This window comes from Alnus glutinosa, chromosome 1 (assembly GCF_958979055.1).
Source record: "Alnus glutinosa chromosome 1, dhAlnGlut1.1, whole genome shotgun sequence".
Classification (NCBI taxonomy): Eukaryota; Viridiplantae; Streptophyta; class Magnoliopsida; order Fagales; family Betulaceae; genus Alnus; species Alnus glutinosa.
The window spans coordinates 4,260,684-4,276,575 of record NC_084886.1 but is presented as its reverse complement, the minus strand read 5'-3'; the positions used below and the strand labels follow the sequence as shown (position 1 = coordinate 4,276,575).

At 36.4% G+C, this 15,892-nt stretch overlaps 2 protein-coding genes and 2 non-coding genes across 5 annotated transcripts; 1 reads left to right on the top strand and 3 right to left on the bottom strand.

Moving 5' to 3' along the window:
* The first annotated feature begins 533 nt into the window (after positions 1–533).
* LOC133858449 (protein PLASTID REDOX INSENSITIVE 2, chloroplastic) lies at positions 534–2,781 on the top strand. Of its 2 annotated transcripts, XM_062293920.1 has the most exons (3): positions 537–857; positions 1,014–1,109; positions 2,371–2,781. In XM_062293920.1, exons 1-3 carry the CDS (start codon positions 585–587, stop codon positions 2,560–2,562), a joined length of 561 nt encoding a protein of 186 aa, XP_062149904.1. In that variant the 5' UTR covers positions 537–584; the 3' UTR covers positions 2,563–2,781. The 2 variants fall into 2 exon arrangements, with proteins under 2 accessions (XP_062149905.1, XP_062149904.1); XM_062293921.1 differs by lacking the exon at positions 1,014–1,109 and having other exon boundaries at positions 534–857.
* Positions 2,782–3,062: 281 nt separating this feature from the next.
* LOC133858540 (uncharacterized) lies at positions 3,063–15,396 on the bottom strand. Its single transcript, XM_062294020.1, has 14 exons — positions 15,228–15,396; positions 14,536–14,909; positions 13,571–13,729; positions 12,992–13,075; positions 11,543–11,638; positions 11,373–11,429; positions 11,067–11,159; positions 10,841–10,984; positions 9,739–9,846; positions 8,160–8,211; positions 8,043–8,067; positions 5,045–5,373; positions 4,688–4,855; positions 3,063–3,485 (listed from the first exon to the last, which is right to left on the bottom strand). Exons 2-14 carry the CDS (start codon positions 14,875–14,877, stop codon positions 3,262–3,264), a joined length of 1,881 nt encoding a protein of 626 aa, XP_062150004.1. The 5' UTR covers positions 14,878–14,909; positions 15,228–15,396; the 3' UTR covers positions 3,063–3,261.
* On the bottom strand, positions 5,786–5,859 carry TRNAN-GUU (transfer RNA asparagine (anticodon GUU)). The gene has a single exon. It is a non-coding gene; the product is annotated as a tRNA-Asn (tRNA).
* Positions 6,892–6,964, bottom strand: TRNAF-GAA (transfer RNA phenylalanine (anticodon GAA)). The gene has a single exon. It is a non-coding gene; the product is annotated as a tRNA-Phe (tRNA).
* Positions 15,397–15,892: the final 496 nt, after the last annotated feature.

The following is a 15,892-nucleotide window of genomic DNA, read 5'->3' as shown; positions in this document are numbered from 1 at the left end:
TGCCTTTTTGGGAAAAACACGTATCCCTCGAACTAACATTCAATTTCTAATACTGAACTGAAGATTGCATCAATATTTTCTCTAAATTATGAAATATTTGCTGTCCCCTAAAGACAAAAATACCCTTAATAAAAAATAAAATTAAAAAATCAAAAAGAAGTCTTGACAGACCTACGGCAACAACCGCCATGGGTTACAAGATCCATTGCTTCCTCTCTTTTTTCCTCGATTTTTAAGGATATTTTTGTTGAGGTAATTGAACAACTGCCTTTGTTCAATTGGCGTGGCTGTGTGGCCGCCCCTTTTTTCCATTGAGGTGGCTTTACAGGTGCCTCAATTTTTTCAAGATGTTGAAAGTTTTTTCTAAAAAATTGTATTGTGTTTTGTTTTGGGGAATTTGTTTTGTACGTTGTTTTTAAAATTATTTCGCTTCGTAAATGTTTTCTGAAAAGTGCATTTTTATGTTAAAAAAAAAAATTGATAGCAAAAGAGTGAAAATAATATTTTAACCTACGCTTTAAAAACCCTCTTTCCGGGGTTTAAGCGACAGAGTGGAAGAGGAGTTGGATAAGGGAGAAAAAGAGATGGCTTTGAGAACAGGCATAGCTCCTTCAACGACAACATGTCACTCACCCTCACCTTTCTTTCCTTCTTCTTCTTCTTATGTTGTTAGTTTGGGCTCAGCACCATTTTCGTACAATCGTCCGAGTGATATTAGATTCAAATGCTCTTATTCGTTTCCTTCATTAAGCAAAAAAGCACAAAGCATACCACTTTCACTCTCCTCCTTCACCAAGCAGATTTGCAGAGCAGCCGAATACAAATTTCCCGACCCAATTCCCGAATTCGCTGATGCCGTAAGTCTCTCTTCGTTTTACGTGCATAAACGTTGTGTTCAATAACTATTTTCTCTATTATTTAAGCTTGTTTGTTACTTTTAATATGTTTTTAGCTTCTTCGGCCAAAGTATCAATCTGAGAGTTTTTGTTATAAAAAATTAAAATTGGGTTCAGGAGACGTTAAAATTTAGGACCCATCTCCACGAGAAGCTTGTTAAGAAAGATATATGTGGAGATTCAGTTGAAGAAGTCGTGGAAATCTGCGCTGGGGTACTCTCTCTTCTATTGCCTACAAATTATTTATACAATTACTTTACGCTTGCTATGCTTTTGTGCATGAGTGTGCGTAAAGAGAGGATTTTTGTGTTGCTGGACTAGATGTTAAGCCTGATAAGATGTGATATAGTACGCGATTCTTTGTCATGAAATATTAGGTTTCTCAATGCCCTTCACTTTCTGCTTCATGTTGTACAAGGGAATCATTATCTCATGGTTCTAGAGCCCTAAAATTAGTTGGTAAGAGGTCGTGGGAAAAAAGTACTTTGTTATTGAAGGTTTTCTTTGGTAGTTGTTTCTGCTCAAAAAACTTCTTTGGTAGAAAATGATTCATATTGCTTACTTTTATCTTATTGGGTTAAAAGCCTTGTTGAGTTAATGAAAAAAAATTCCTGGTTTGAATAATACAATGCCACCTTGTGTAGGACTTGCACTTTGTGTGAGAGGCTTGGTGGCTAGCAAGACATCATTGCATTTGATTGCCTGTGCATTAAGTCTGTCCCATAGAAGAGACCCAATTATGAGCGGTCTTCCTTCGGGTGACAGTAGCTGAAGAGATCACTTTTCTTGACACAGATCCAGTGATCCTAAATTATGCATGCCCTGAACTTCATAGTTCTCAATTCCCTGATAGAAGCTCACTAGTATAAATTACTGGCTGGAATGCATGCCCTTAAAGTTTAGGACCAAAAACATTGTGGTACTTCATGTGTCGCTGTAACTCTCAGAATATGTTCCCTTTTTGTCAAACAATGGAAAAAAGGAAGATAAGAAAAAGGGGGGAAGAGAAGGTTTGGGGGGAAGCAAGAAACAAACCATCTGACTATGTCTAAATTAGCCCTGCAAACAATTTAAGGTACATACAAACACTCCTAAAGTAGAAAGATAATAATGTTATAAAACAAAGAAAGAGAGGAAAAAGGAAAAACTAGTCACAGAATGTAGTAATGAGATGCACCCAATCACCCAATCAGTTGTATCAGCCTCTACTTTTAGGCCTATTCTGTTGTCCAAGGGCGGAACTAGCATTTTAATTTTCAAAGGATTATAAGAGTATTTTAAAAAAAATTGGGGAAAACATGGTGGCTTCAGCCCCCAAGCCACCATGTAGCTCCGCCCCTACTGTTTTTTATGGTCTTTTGGTCATCTATTAACTAGTATCTTTGCTAATGCACTTGTTTGGTTGCTTTGTGTAGGTTTAGTATAAGAACACTGGTACTAAACTATGTTGCCTGTGATGATATTTTTTTAACAGATATTCAGCGAGTTCTTACACACCCATTACGGTGGTCCTGGAACTCTCTTGGTCTTACCATTCATTGACATGGCTGATACTTTAAATGAACGGGAATTGCCTGGAGGATCTGAGGCTGCTCATGCAGCAGTGAAATGGGCCCAAAATCATGTTGACAAGGATTGGAAAGAGTGGACTGGTGATAGCTATTAAGCTAAATGCCTGAAATCGCCGCAAGTTTTTGTTTATGTTGTCAGTATTGTCGATGTGGGTGTTGTAAGAGCTCTCCCAATTTTGATATGCATAATGATGTTAATGTCTAGAAATGGGAAAATGACGAGTGAAATTTGAGCAGGTTTTGCTCTAATGGATTTTCAAATCAACAGAAGCTGTTCAATCTCAGTGGAAATGATTTTATGTATGATCTCATCATTTTATGATTCTCAATAAGAATGCAATCCATTAATCTAAAACATTTTCCACCCCATGTTCGAGTATTGAGACCATGTTGATTCACAGACTAGCATTTGTAGGGATCACAATTTTGTTGATATTTCTTAATCCTGAGCCTACTGCAATTTGATGCAATTGGGGATCTCTCCACCAACTACTCTCCAAAAGCTCTTCCTCATATTAGTGATAATAACTATTACGAATCCTGCGTATTAATTGAAAGAGACAAAAAATATGAGCATTCCTTAAAGCTGTAGTAATTGATCAAAAGGTAAGTGTTGAATTACGTTGCATAGCATCTGATCATCTGTAATCCCAGTAATATAACTCCTACTTGGGACAAAAAAGGCTTTGCCAAGCTACACCCCACATTTACAACATTATATTTATATGTTCCCTTAAGAATATCAACCAATGCATATACAAACAAAACGTGGCTGATGGCATTTAAAAAGCTAATCACAAATCTGATTTACTCTGGTCCATCATTTCTTCCCTATCAATAAAACGTTCAAGCAGCTCTTTCTCTTGCAAAACTAAGCAATCCTCACTCTTCCCGAACCAGTCATAGCGTCGCTTGGCAACATGATCGTAGACAGCATCCCTCAGTGGAGTTGGAACTACCAAGAGTGTGCTTAAAGTAGAGTAAGGCAGCGGCAAGTATGACAAAACTCTCAAGGCAGCTGCAGAATTACATCAACTAAATTAGACTTGCATATTCATGTTAAAAACGGTAGACTGGACAAAGAAAATCGATAGTAATTCACACTAGTCATGTTCATGTATAACAATCAGTATAAATATTCATAAGTTTGCTCTCTTGAGAGATGCTCCCAAGTTTGTTTTAAACATGCATTGAAGCCACAAAATTCTCCGAAATCATCAAAGCTTGAAACTGAAATTCTATAACAGAAGAAATTGAGTTTGGATCTTATACAAAATAAAGTTTCCTGTTACAATTTATAATGGGATCAGTTGGAATTACAGAAGAAAATTTACAAGAATCTAATGGCCATAAATACCCGGTAATATAACTGTTTTCATCAACCGAACCTTCAAAGATAAATTGCAAGCAGGGAACAACAATACTTCCTTTGCTCTCTCATCATTTCTCAGACACAAGTGCTTGGTAAAAGACATCCCTGGCAAGAATTACGCATAATCTACACAGACGATGTTTAACAGACACAGTGCAAGAGATTGAATAACACAGTCCTCGCAAGTTAAATCCAAGCCAATTTTTCAGAGGGTCTTTAAACTTATGTACATTATAGAAAAGCCTATTCAGTGCCCAGCACAGAGCCTCCGATAAGATCTAAAAGGATCTTAACAGTAATCACCAGTAGCCAATGAAAAGCAGTCTGATTTTAAATCCAGAAATTGGGTTTATTGATAAAGATTAAAGAAACCTAATAGCTTGCCATGTTGACCTTAAAGCCTCATTTATATGGTCTCTATCATTTTCACAGTAGAAGGACAGAAAAGGAAGAAAGTAGGAGGAGCAATAGCGGTTAACAACAAGAAAGAGATGACCTTAAAGTCTCTCCTGAACGCAAACCATATGCATATAAGATAATAAGAGTCGAGAAAGCGAGAAGGAGTTGCAATAGGCATTCTTTTACCAGTTACGATTTAGAAACATAAACACATGCATTGCAATCTATATTCTGCAGACTAATATGCTTTAAGAACCCGCAGCTATGCAGTAAGTACAGACTAATTCGTCTTTTCTTTTTCTTTTTCTTTTTTTGTTCTTTTTCGTTTAAAACTTAATCCACAAACAACCAAGTTTAGCGAAAGATTCACTTGTAAACACATCCTTTCATGAAAGAATTAAACATCATATAGACGAACAAGTAATGTAAAAGCGGACGTGGGTTCTAACCGGTTGATGCTTGGTGATATAAGCCCGGGCCTTCGATGAATAAAAAGCGACGGAGAACATCCTCGCGGTCCACACCACACAGCCTCAAGTACGGCTCGGCAGTCTTCGACTGAAGGCAACAAAACTTGATCTTCCTATACTTGTCTGCTTCGATCACCCACTTCACCCCTTTAAACACAAAAATAATTTTCAGCGCCTAATTTAAAATCACTGCATTCAATCTCAGAAGCTACACTCCAGGAATCCAATGCAATAACCGAAAAACAACAATTCAGCATCAAATTTCAAAATGCATTTGGAAAATAGAAACCCTAGGAGGAGGAATATTTTTTTTTTTGAAACAGAGTGTACACGTACCTCGGTGGCAGAGGTGGCAGACGCCGTCGTAGACGACGACACGTGGCTGAAGGAGAGTGGGGATCGCCGGCTTGACGGCCAAGGAAGCGGCTGCATCCGAGTACACCAGATTCTGCGCTTCTTCTTCTTCTTCGTCGACATCGGCCACGTCAGCAGCGGCACCCGAAACGACGACGCCGGGAGGAGGCGTAGAGGGGGTTGACGACGAGGCTGAAGAAAATAAGCGGTAAAACGAAGCTCTCTTTGTTACGGCGGTTAAATTTCGAACGCCTCTCGTCAACATTGTCGTCATATTCATCATTTTAGGTTCCCAGGCTCTGCTCTTCTTGCTTATTATTCAGGTCATTTTTGATTCGGTACTGCAGGTGCTAGGGCTGGAGCTGGAGCCTCAAAGGGCATTTCTTGATCTGCAAGTCTCGCAGGACCGTGATGAGGTCCCATGGATGACAAGTGGCAAACTTTTTTTTCCTGGGCCTGGATGCTGGTTCAATCGTACGGCAATCCTGAAATTGAATCACTGTGTTCTACAGTTTAGACACTTCTTGAAGCCTCTTTCTGTGTCCCGATTTTAGACCAGGAGTCGTGTTAAAAGAAGTGGGCGGCCCATTTACAGGTAATTTCAAATGAATAGATAGTCATTTTAATTTATCTTATTCCTTAAAATTAGTATATCTACTTTAAAAAATTTAAATAATATGAAGTTATCTATATTACTTAGATTTACCAATTCTGAAAGAAAATCGCTAGAGGAAGGGGTCGAACCTTCGACATTACGGTTAACAGCCGTACGCTCTAACCAACTGAGCTACTCCAGCTTTTGTTGTCCAGTGGTCTATATTAACAACTTATCATATTAATGTTTTTTGGAAATAATGTATAAGCCTAGATGGACATATACTCCATTTGTTACGTATGTGATGAATCTCTCTCAACAATTAATACACTCTTTAAGTTCACAAAAAAAAAAAAAAAAAAAAAAAACGGCATAGTAAGACAATATCAATCTATAATTAAATTTTTATTTTTCTGTTAACAATAGTTAATTCACAACACCACATTAGCATAGTAAGACAATAATGTGTTAAATAGCAGCTTTTTTTTTTTTTTTGTTTTTATCAACTCACATATTTGGTTAAGAATAATGTTTCATGTCCAACAAATGTATACACTTTGTACAATAATATTGACATGAAAATGATTTTTATTTTCATTTTTTGTTGTGCAAAAAATATTACTATTTGGCTAAACCGTATGATGATGAAATAGGATCATCTCTAGTTGAGTTTCAACTGAAGAGTAAAATTATCAAAATATCCTTACTTATAACTAATCGACTCCTTTCCCGTTAAACTCAACTGGAGAGGGTTCAATTCCTATGATGACAAATCAAAGCACACAAAACCTGGATTTATCAACACTTGCCCTAAAAATGAAAAGAAAAAAATATATAATAAAACTCTTAAAATTTGTTGACGAGTTAGCGTGTGATGGAAGTTACATCAGCCACTAACAAAAATTTGAACACCTTCAGATCATATGCTGAAATGTGTCAATAAAATTGTAAAAAATAAAAATTATAAATCTAACATTTTTTTTTCTTCCTTGAATCTGGGATACGCCAACGCTTGTGAGTTGTGACTGCCAAGCTGTGAGAGAGAGAGAGAGAGGGGACAACGTGCCCCACCGTAGTCCAAGACGTACATGGTGCCTTCATTTACACTGCTTTTGGGCCTCCAAGGGTGAAAAATCAAAATCATAATAATTGTAGGCAAAAAGTACAAGGGCTACAAAAAAACTCGTCTCCTACGGCAAATGGCCCGTTAACATATCTTCACGTGGCACGGTATTGCGGTGAGCGTGGATCGAACACGCGACCTTCAGATCTTCAGTCTGACGCTCTCCCAACTGAGCTATCCCCGCTTGTTGACAATTCTTCCACCATTATATATTTCTTGGAAGAATGTTATCTGACAACCTAAACCATTTACGGCACTGTTAGTAAAAAATAAATTTTGTTCTCTACATTGTGTTACATTTCAATTTCAAAATTTTAACTGTCAATTATAAGAATAGTAACAACTCAACCAATAATATATACTGTTTTATATATATATATATATACTGTATTGAGATATCTCAGAGCATCTTCAACAATTGAGGGTATTTTACCTAGTCAAAAAGTTTTTTTTTTCCTATTCATTTTTTTGTACAAACTCCATCAGGTTCTGTATTTCATTCTCTATTTTATTTAAATATTATTTTCAGAGAAAAAAATATTAAAAAAACTTGGATATTATGCTATAGTGAGTAGCAACTTATTGCTATTCACTTAGCAAAATATTTATTTTACCTACTGTGAAGCTAATCTGTTGAAAAAATAAAAATAAAAATAGCTCATAATAACTAAATAGCTACTCTGCTGGAAATGCTCTTATATCACAAAGTGCCCTAATAGTTGAAAAGGCAACTGCCCACTATCTTGTGTTGCGGTTCTAAGTAATGTTTGCAATTTGCCACAAGCTCTTAGGATCCTCCAAAGATCCCATCCTGAGTATATTACATACACACCATTTTAAAAATTTGCCTTCTTTATTCGAAAGATTTTGCTTACCGGAGAGAGCTCCGGAAAATGAAGAAGAGAATTTAACAGCAAAGTGAAAAATAATGATTATTAATTCAGGTAAGAACACAAACTAAGTTGACAGATTTTCTTCACTCGTTTCTTTGTATATCAGATCCCAAGTTGGCTGGATAAATTCAACTGAGTTGAGGCTCACTCGTATCTCTAAGATGTGAAAAATCAAAAACAATTTGTTTCGTCCCTGATTCCTGCCGAGGGCTAAACTTTCAAAGAAGTTTCCATGTCTTTCTATGAAGAACCGCCAAATTGCATGGCTCATCATGGCAGTGAGTTTTTAACTCCAGATATCCTACACTCTCGACGGCTCAATTGTCAAAAAGTGAAACATATGCAGCAGCCTACCATCAATTGAACTACTATCCCAACTCCTCGATTTGACCATCTGTAGCAGGAGACAGGTAACACAAGAATTGAGTGAATAAATAGAATAAAATTAAAGGCCAGAAAAAGCTAGATAAACCCCAAGAGCCTCACCAGCAAGACTGACTGCAAAGTTTGCTTGAGCATCAGCCTCGGAGTTTTGTTCCTTCGAGAGGTAGAAAGAAAATGTCAGAAAGTTGAAAAATAAGCAATGACATAAAAGCAGAAGCAGCAGGATTCTTATGCATGAAGTAACAAACGAGTACAAGTTTCTATTCGTAATAGTAATAGTCGGATTTAAATGCATGAAAAACACAAAAAGAATGCCAAAGGGGACCTTGATGAAGACATTGAGAATAGACATGAATCCTATGGATTTACCAAAAAATTTGGTAAAAGATAAAACTGCACGGTGAAAAAGGAACTGGGTAACTGATCCCAATTATTTAAAATTAAGGCTTCCTTGAGTAAGAAAGTCTGTTATTATGTTATAAAATAGTAAACAACGGACATCGAAGGCATTTGAATATGATAATAGTTAACAAGCCAGCTTACTAAGCTTGTAATTGTAAACCATGGATCTTGTAACTTGGCCCATTTAAACAATGACACAGCAAGCAGATTTAAACATTTGAATACATGATAATGGACAAGGCAATTTAATACACCATCTTATAATCTGCCACCAGAGTGATTTGATGCACCATTTTTTTTTTCATGCCGGCACTGGAAAAACCACAAATCCCTTAGCAACCAAGGGTAAACATTGGATCACTCAACTTACAGGGAAGCATCAAGGAACTAGTTATTTTATATCAGGTTAAGATACATAGTTATGGACGGAAGAATATTATGGGATTTATACAACAGTGTCATTAGTACAGATCTGCTGGCACAAAACAACATATGTGCTTACTATGGTAAATGGTAGGGAAAACTACTGGAGTTTAATCAAACAAGAAATATAGTCTTCAGTGTAACCATGAAGAAAAAAAATCAATGATCTAACTATTGTTCCAGTAAATATAATTGCAAAATTTGCCAACGAGCTTTAGCTCAAATGATACTTCCACCCTTTATAGCAAGGTGGAGGGTGAGGCCATGGGTTCAAATCTCACCCGTGCGTGAGTAATTTACCAATCAAATATATATAAAATTGCGAAATTCATGCATTTTGAGTATATGACAGATCCAATGTTAAGACTTACGAGCAAAACAAGCCTAGTAATTATAGTGTATATTACATGAACCAATATGACATCTCTATTGATTAACTGCATTGCGACGAATTGGGGCTCAATCAAAATGTTGTTCCCCCTTTGCCGAGAACAGACAATCACACTTGGTTGAATGATAGGCCATCACTTTTTCAATCACTAGCCTTAAGACTACAAAATTATGGCACACTAAGCACTGGTATGCATGCCACAACTATGGAAGCACTGCTGCACAAAAAGTTCAAGATGGTTTATTGATTAATTATTCCTTTCTTTATTTATAGTAGTGACTCCATTTTCTTGTGAGTGGGTGGGGACCAAGGTTCAAAGTTGTGTGTTGTCCATCCTTCCAAGGGTGGTGTAGCATACCATTTTTATTTATTTTTTAATAAATATTATGTTACAATATCTGTTATACAGGGCACACAAGAACTACAATATAACATTAAAACCGAAGCAAAATCAACTGTACGCACCCTTAAGACATGATTTATCTTGAACGAAAGAAATTTCTCCTTCAATATTTTTGCCTCCTCAAACAAGTCAGACATGTTCTGGTTTCTGACTTTCCACAAACCCTGAACCTGTTCGATTGAAATGAATTATTTATAAAATATTGAGGAAAAAGAAAAGCCAAGTAAAGGAAAGGGCAACCAATGCAAATAACTAAAACAATATGAACCGTATTGGTCCTATCATTGGGTACCAACTCATGCTTTGGGCCCCATGATATTGCCAGTTTTCACTTTTTGCCCCCCCTGAGGTTGGAAAGTGTCATCGAGGATTATTCCATAAGACTTTGGCATTAATACAGACAGAATACACACATAAAAGGAGATGCATCAGGAAGGTGAATTGCATACTCTTTCTACCCTGACAGAGAAATATAATATAACAAACCTGTCAAACTTTCCAAACCACAAGGTGGCAAAGCGAAATCAGGTCATACCGCAAAAGGGAAAGTTAAAATTTGATCTTAAATGTATAATTGACCCTTTGAGGTTAGGAGCTAAGATCTTGCAATACTAAACCCAGAAGTTTGCTTTAAATTTACAACCCCAAATGGAATATCAGATCAAACAGTTGCCTGGTAAATCAGGCTAGACAAAACATCAATCTAAGCATTACAACTCATCGTCCACTGGCAAATGCAAATTAGGCATAACTTGCACCAAAAGGCCTTCTGATTGAGAAGAAACTATTTTAATGAATATATAATTTGTTTTATTGAAAAAAATTGTAAGGTCATTTTTGTCTTTTTGCCGACTTTGGGGGGTACATTGACAATGTTTTGGTAGTTTGGGGAGGACATTGTCCCAATTAAAGTTTTGGAGGGGCATTGTCAATTAGGTGGTAGTTTGAGGAGGGTTTGTGGACTTTTCCCAATTGATTTTGCAGCAAAAACAACAAGAATTTCTGTTTTTATGTATATATTATCCTACATATGGAGTAAAGAGGTTGGAAAGTGGAGGAAACATCACCAGCGAACTACAGCAGAAGATGATAATTAGAGACAATTAAACATGTATTCTTGACACCCAATGCACATTAAAGAAAAAAAAGAACATCATTGCAAACCTGCATACAGATGAGCTTGGAGTCTCCTTGGGCACGGATGGTAGTAAAACCCTTTTTAAGAGCATATTTCAACCCCAAAATCAAAGCTCGATATTCAGCAACATTATTGGTTGCTGTGCCCAAACCTTCCTGCAATCTACAGATCTATGCAGAAAGCAAGGTTAGATAAAGATATAAATAAAAGTAGCATATAAACACCACACAGTCCACACGGTAAAATGTATACCAAACTTCCATCTTCAGCTCGCAGCACAGCTCCTGCGCCAGCTTGTCCAGGATTTCCTTTTGATGCACCATCAAACTCAAGAATACAGGATTGCTGTGCATAAAAACATGATTGCACGGATCACATTTTAGTGTTCACCATATATGCAAAGCATTATGCTACCACATATACAGAGCCAGGCTCTAAACAAAGAAAAAATTTCCCTTCTGTCCACAATCTTGGATAGATTCTGTGGTAGGGAGTCCTCCAGCAAAAGGTCCCCATAATTCAATGTATTAATTAACAAGAAAATAAAGTAAAAACTACCCTGGTTCTGAGCCACTTTTTTGGCTTCATCAACACCAAACAGTGGGATAAGAAAACCTGCATAAGTACAAAGGAGAGTATGGGTGGAGCAAAACCAGGGTCTATATAAGGGCACTCTAGATCAAATTTCCTTGTTGTAACCATTAGGCATCACCATGATATCCACTTACACAAGCAGCGGAAGGAGCTTCAACCACAGCAGAATGGTCTAGCTTGACATGCTTTCTCAAGGGATCTGTTGAAATGGATGCAGAACCAACTATTTCCTGCAAGGCGTTGAAAAATAAGGGTCAGCAAAATAGATCATCTGAAGCACAGAATATAATCACCTTCAGCTGCATAAAGTTTGAGTCACTATAAGCAAACCAAGAATATCACAGCAGAGTCTGCATCATACACCAGGACCTAAATATTAGCATAGAAGAAAAAACAAAAAGGCTTTTAAAATATGACACGTGAAATTCCATGCTTTTAGACTCCACCTAAAGCCTAAGATTCATATTAAGCAAGAAAAAAGGGGGGTTTGGAGGTTGAGGGAGAAGCTTGGGGTGTGAAGGAACCAGCGACGCAAATGTGGTGGTCAATGGAGGGGGTGGAATTGGGGTAGCGGGGCATATTTCTTAGCAGAGAAGACCAAAATCCTTCAAAAGTTCACGTAAAATGACTTACTGTAGCCAATAGTAAAAGGACAATAAAAGAAGAAAGGAGGAGAGTATACAAGGCGAATGGAAATCCCAAGATGATGATCCCAAACACTGCCAAGGAGGACAAAAAATGACCATAAATCCTTGGAACATCACCACCCACCTTTTACATAATCATCCCCTGATTAGCATATTAAACCCCTGTCTAACCTCCAGCACTAAATAACAGTAATAATCCCCATTCTCTGGCATCAAACAGACAACCAGAGCTCATCTAGTCAATGAAAGAAGAATCAACCTCTAGAAAAAAAAAATAATAATAATATTAAGTCATAGAAACAGCTTCCTTCGGGCCTTTATGAAGGCTAAGGCATATATTGAAGAAGTATGCCAGAATATTTATGATACTACAGCACATACAATAAAAAACTACGAAAAAAGGAACATTGATATGAGAGCAATGAGGATCGAAGTTGTCAATTGCTCCTACAAAATCACCTAAACATAAAGACAAGATTCCTCAATGAGCCAACAATGGAATCGGCACCATCCAACCAGAAGTGATTTCCCTGCTAATCATCTAATAAATTATAGCGAGTTAAAAATGCAGATTATTTGCAACATTTTTCCCTGGATCCAGGAATAGCAACATGGACTAAGCATAGACTATATAGCCTCCTCTCGGCATTTAACTTTTTCATCACTGGCTGCTCCCGTGCTTAGTTTCTAAAAACCAAATGCTCCTCTGTGATGATAAGATGTGAGAAATTAAAAGTGTTACAACTGCTGCCACCAGAATACAGTTTAGAAGATGTTATTACCCTAACTTATGAGCTAATGACGATGACAAAGATTCAACTGAAACTTCTGCTGAATAACAAAAGTCATAAGAACACTTTCAAACAGGTCATCTTTGCTGACAAATGTGCCACCATGTTCTTGAACAAAGAATTTTCTAGTTTAGAAACTACTTACCGCAATTTCCGATTCATGCACTTCCTGTGATCTTTTTTTAGAAGCAACCTTGCTAGATGTTTCACCTCTACAAGAAGCTGGATCCTGAAATGTAAAAGGAGTACTAATCTTCCCATTTATATAAGCCACATGCAGTAGGTACACAATAAGCATATAACTTTCAGTTGAACCGTTATGAAAAAAATTTCATACTCTTAAGCATGCAACTAGAGAGCCAATGTGATGCAAAAAATACAAGGTAATTATTGACATAATCACAAAATGGATTGGACAGACACCTCAACCAACTCAAAAATAAGACAGCAAAATAAGTCACAAGGAGCAAGGTTATATAATGATTCCTTATTCAGCTTCTCGAGTTATAAGCAGAACAGGTAATTACATCACCAGAGAGCTGGCACATTCAACTGTTTGTATAAATTTCTCAGAGATCCAAAGGAACTAGTGGAAAAGTTCAACCCACATAGAGAGTAATTCATAGAAGTTCACATCAAATTGGCACAGATAATTACTTGCCTTCACATTATCTTGAAAAGAAGAGTTTTAAATTGTTAAAATGTACAATATAAGTCATCTTACTTGAAAAGGGCAAGGCATAAGAGTGCCGAAAAGATCTTCTTTCAAGTCTGCAGCATTAATAGTGTAGATAGCATTCTTAAGCCCGCGAGCAATGAGATATTCCTCAGTGTCCTTAGGCAAAGAATATCCTTTGTACACACTAACTGGAGGATCGCATATCTACCAGGAGAAGGACAATCATCTGTTCAGTAATCAGGGGTCTATTATCTACACACAATATAATGTAATGCATTTGTAGTTCTTACGTTCTTTTAAATACTTTGCATTAAGGAAAAGAAAAAAAGCGAAAAACGTTATTATCTCGGCTTCATGTTATGTTGGCATATGCAAACAGACAGATAATAACCAATTAGCAACCAACAACCAAGTCATAGTCTCAAAAGCTTCCACGTATAGTGAATGTAAAAACTGGAAAACAACCACAAGCAAAAAGAGCAAGAGCAACTTAAATAAGGATTGTCAAACTACACTTATTCTTTTTGTCTCTTTAACAGCTTTCAATTTAGTAATAATTTATCTGAAACAAACAACTACATCCACCAAAAATAAGCAAAAGAAACTATTCATGATTCTTCCTTCTTTATCAACACTATAAAGTATATGAGAAATAATATCTACTTTCATACAAGAGTTGAATAGGAAAGCACGATTATCCATATTACTAACAGATTTATGTGTATTGTTATGCATGAATAATACAGACTTGATATGTGGCAGCAACTGTCTCTAGATCATTCAACATCATAACATAAAGTTTCTAATGTTGTGAATTTTCTCAATTACTAATGTTCCTATATTTATTATTACTAATTTTGAAATCCACACCATTTATTTTGAATATAGTCCCAAATAAGTCTCAAAAACATCGTATAGATCACTAAAAGGAGCCAATTAATAAGAAAATCTGCAAATTTAGAAACGAAATTACATTATAAAGCAGTAAATTATAGGGCGAAAGGAATTACTGAAGATCCAACTTGAGCCTGACAATCAGTCAGGCTCTTATAAACACCGACAATATCCCCTTTCCGCACAACAAAGAACGCATCCTTCTCTTGTTCCATCACCGGCTCGGAATCTAACTTCCGTAACCGAGACGTGCTTTTGCTAACCCTTCGAGACGAATAGCTCCGAACATGAAACCTTGTCAGCACAGGTTCTAAATAGATTGCCCTAATACCAGTGTAGTCGAAGTTTATTTTCCATGAGGAATTAGCACATCCATACAAAGAACTCCTCGCAACAAAATGACTAGTCCTTCTAACTATAGCTGCAGTATATGAAGACACATGCCACAAGCAGTTCATCACAGAGTAAACTTCCCAGGTTGTCTCGATTTCTGAAAGTAAATTGCTTGCTATTAAAACATTCTTCCAAAAAAATAAAAAAATGTAACTCAAAAAAAAAAAAAAAAAGTCTTATTTCTATCAAACCCTGAAACTAAGGAAAAATAAATTTTTGAAAACAACATGATTAACCTAATTCCTTTTTCTTCAGAATGTCTACTTGTTTATTGCTAAGCAACCAAAAGTAGCATAAAAATAGGTACACAGGAGCTTAATGAGAAGGAGCAAAAACCCTAATTAACGAAAATGAATTGCTGGGCAATAGTCAAAGAAGACACAAAATAGACAATGCCTGACGTATTTTAACGTACCAATTGATCACTGTGATCAAACTGCGGGGAAGTGATGAAGCTCTCGCCCTTAACGCCTACACCGGAGATACAGAGGGGTGTTATTGGTTTAAGGGTTTTGGGTGGGTTTTCGCGGTAGCGGTAACGGGAACGGGTTGGTCTCAAGTATACTTGACCCAAGTGGTCCTAATTTGATGATGCTAATGCTAGCTTTATTTTTTTAGCATCCAAACTGAGTCCTACATTAATATTATGATTGCCAAAAAAGAACAAAAAAAATAAATAAATAAATTCCAATTTTTAGGAATATGATCATTTTTATTTCATCATCATGATTTAAAATTGTGCATTTCACTGTATATATAAAATCAACATTGACACGTCTTTTAAAAAATTAATATAAAATCATGTACACAAACAGTGCATTAACTTTAAATTATGATATGAATGAATACTATCTATTTCATTTTAAATGGAGATAAATTCTTGTCCTAATTTCTAAAGGATGAAGACCTAAGTTAGAGCTTGAGTTTAATATTATTTTAACCCATCCTGTGATACTAATGTGGGTGAACTGGCTAAGGTGGAGATGGTTATGTTGATTTTTGTTAAGTAACCTGTGAAAAGTGGTAATTCAAAAATAATAATAATAATAATAAATTTTTTTAAAAAAAACCTATACTTAC

Bases quoted from the DNA above. Each gene is read 5' to 3' on its own strand.
- LOC133858449 (XM_062293920.1), top strand. From the start codon at position 585: ATGGCTTTGAGAACAGGCATAGCTCCTTCAACGACAACATGTCACTCA. The intron at 858-1,013 runs GTAAGTCTCTCT...AATTGGGTTCAG, and splicing joins TTCCCGAATTCGCTGATGCC to GAGACGTTAAAATTTAGGAC. The intron at 1,110-2,370 runs GTACTCTCTCTT...TTTTTTTAACAG, and splicing joins TCGTGGAAATCTGCGCTGGG to ATATTCAGCGAGTTCTTACA.
- LOC133858540 (XM_062294020.1), bottom strand. From the start codon at position 14,877: ATGAACTGCTTGTGGCATGTGTCTTCATATACTGCAGCTATAGTTAGA. The intron at 5,374-8,042 runs GTAGTTCAATTG...CTGAATAATAAG, and splicing joins CAAATCGAGGAGTTGGGATA to CAAGAAGAGCAGAGCCTGGG. The intron at 3,486-4,687 runs GTTAGAACCCAC...GTAATTCTGCAG, and splicing joins ATATCACCAAGCATCAACCG to CTGCCTTGAGAGTTTTGTCA.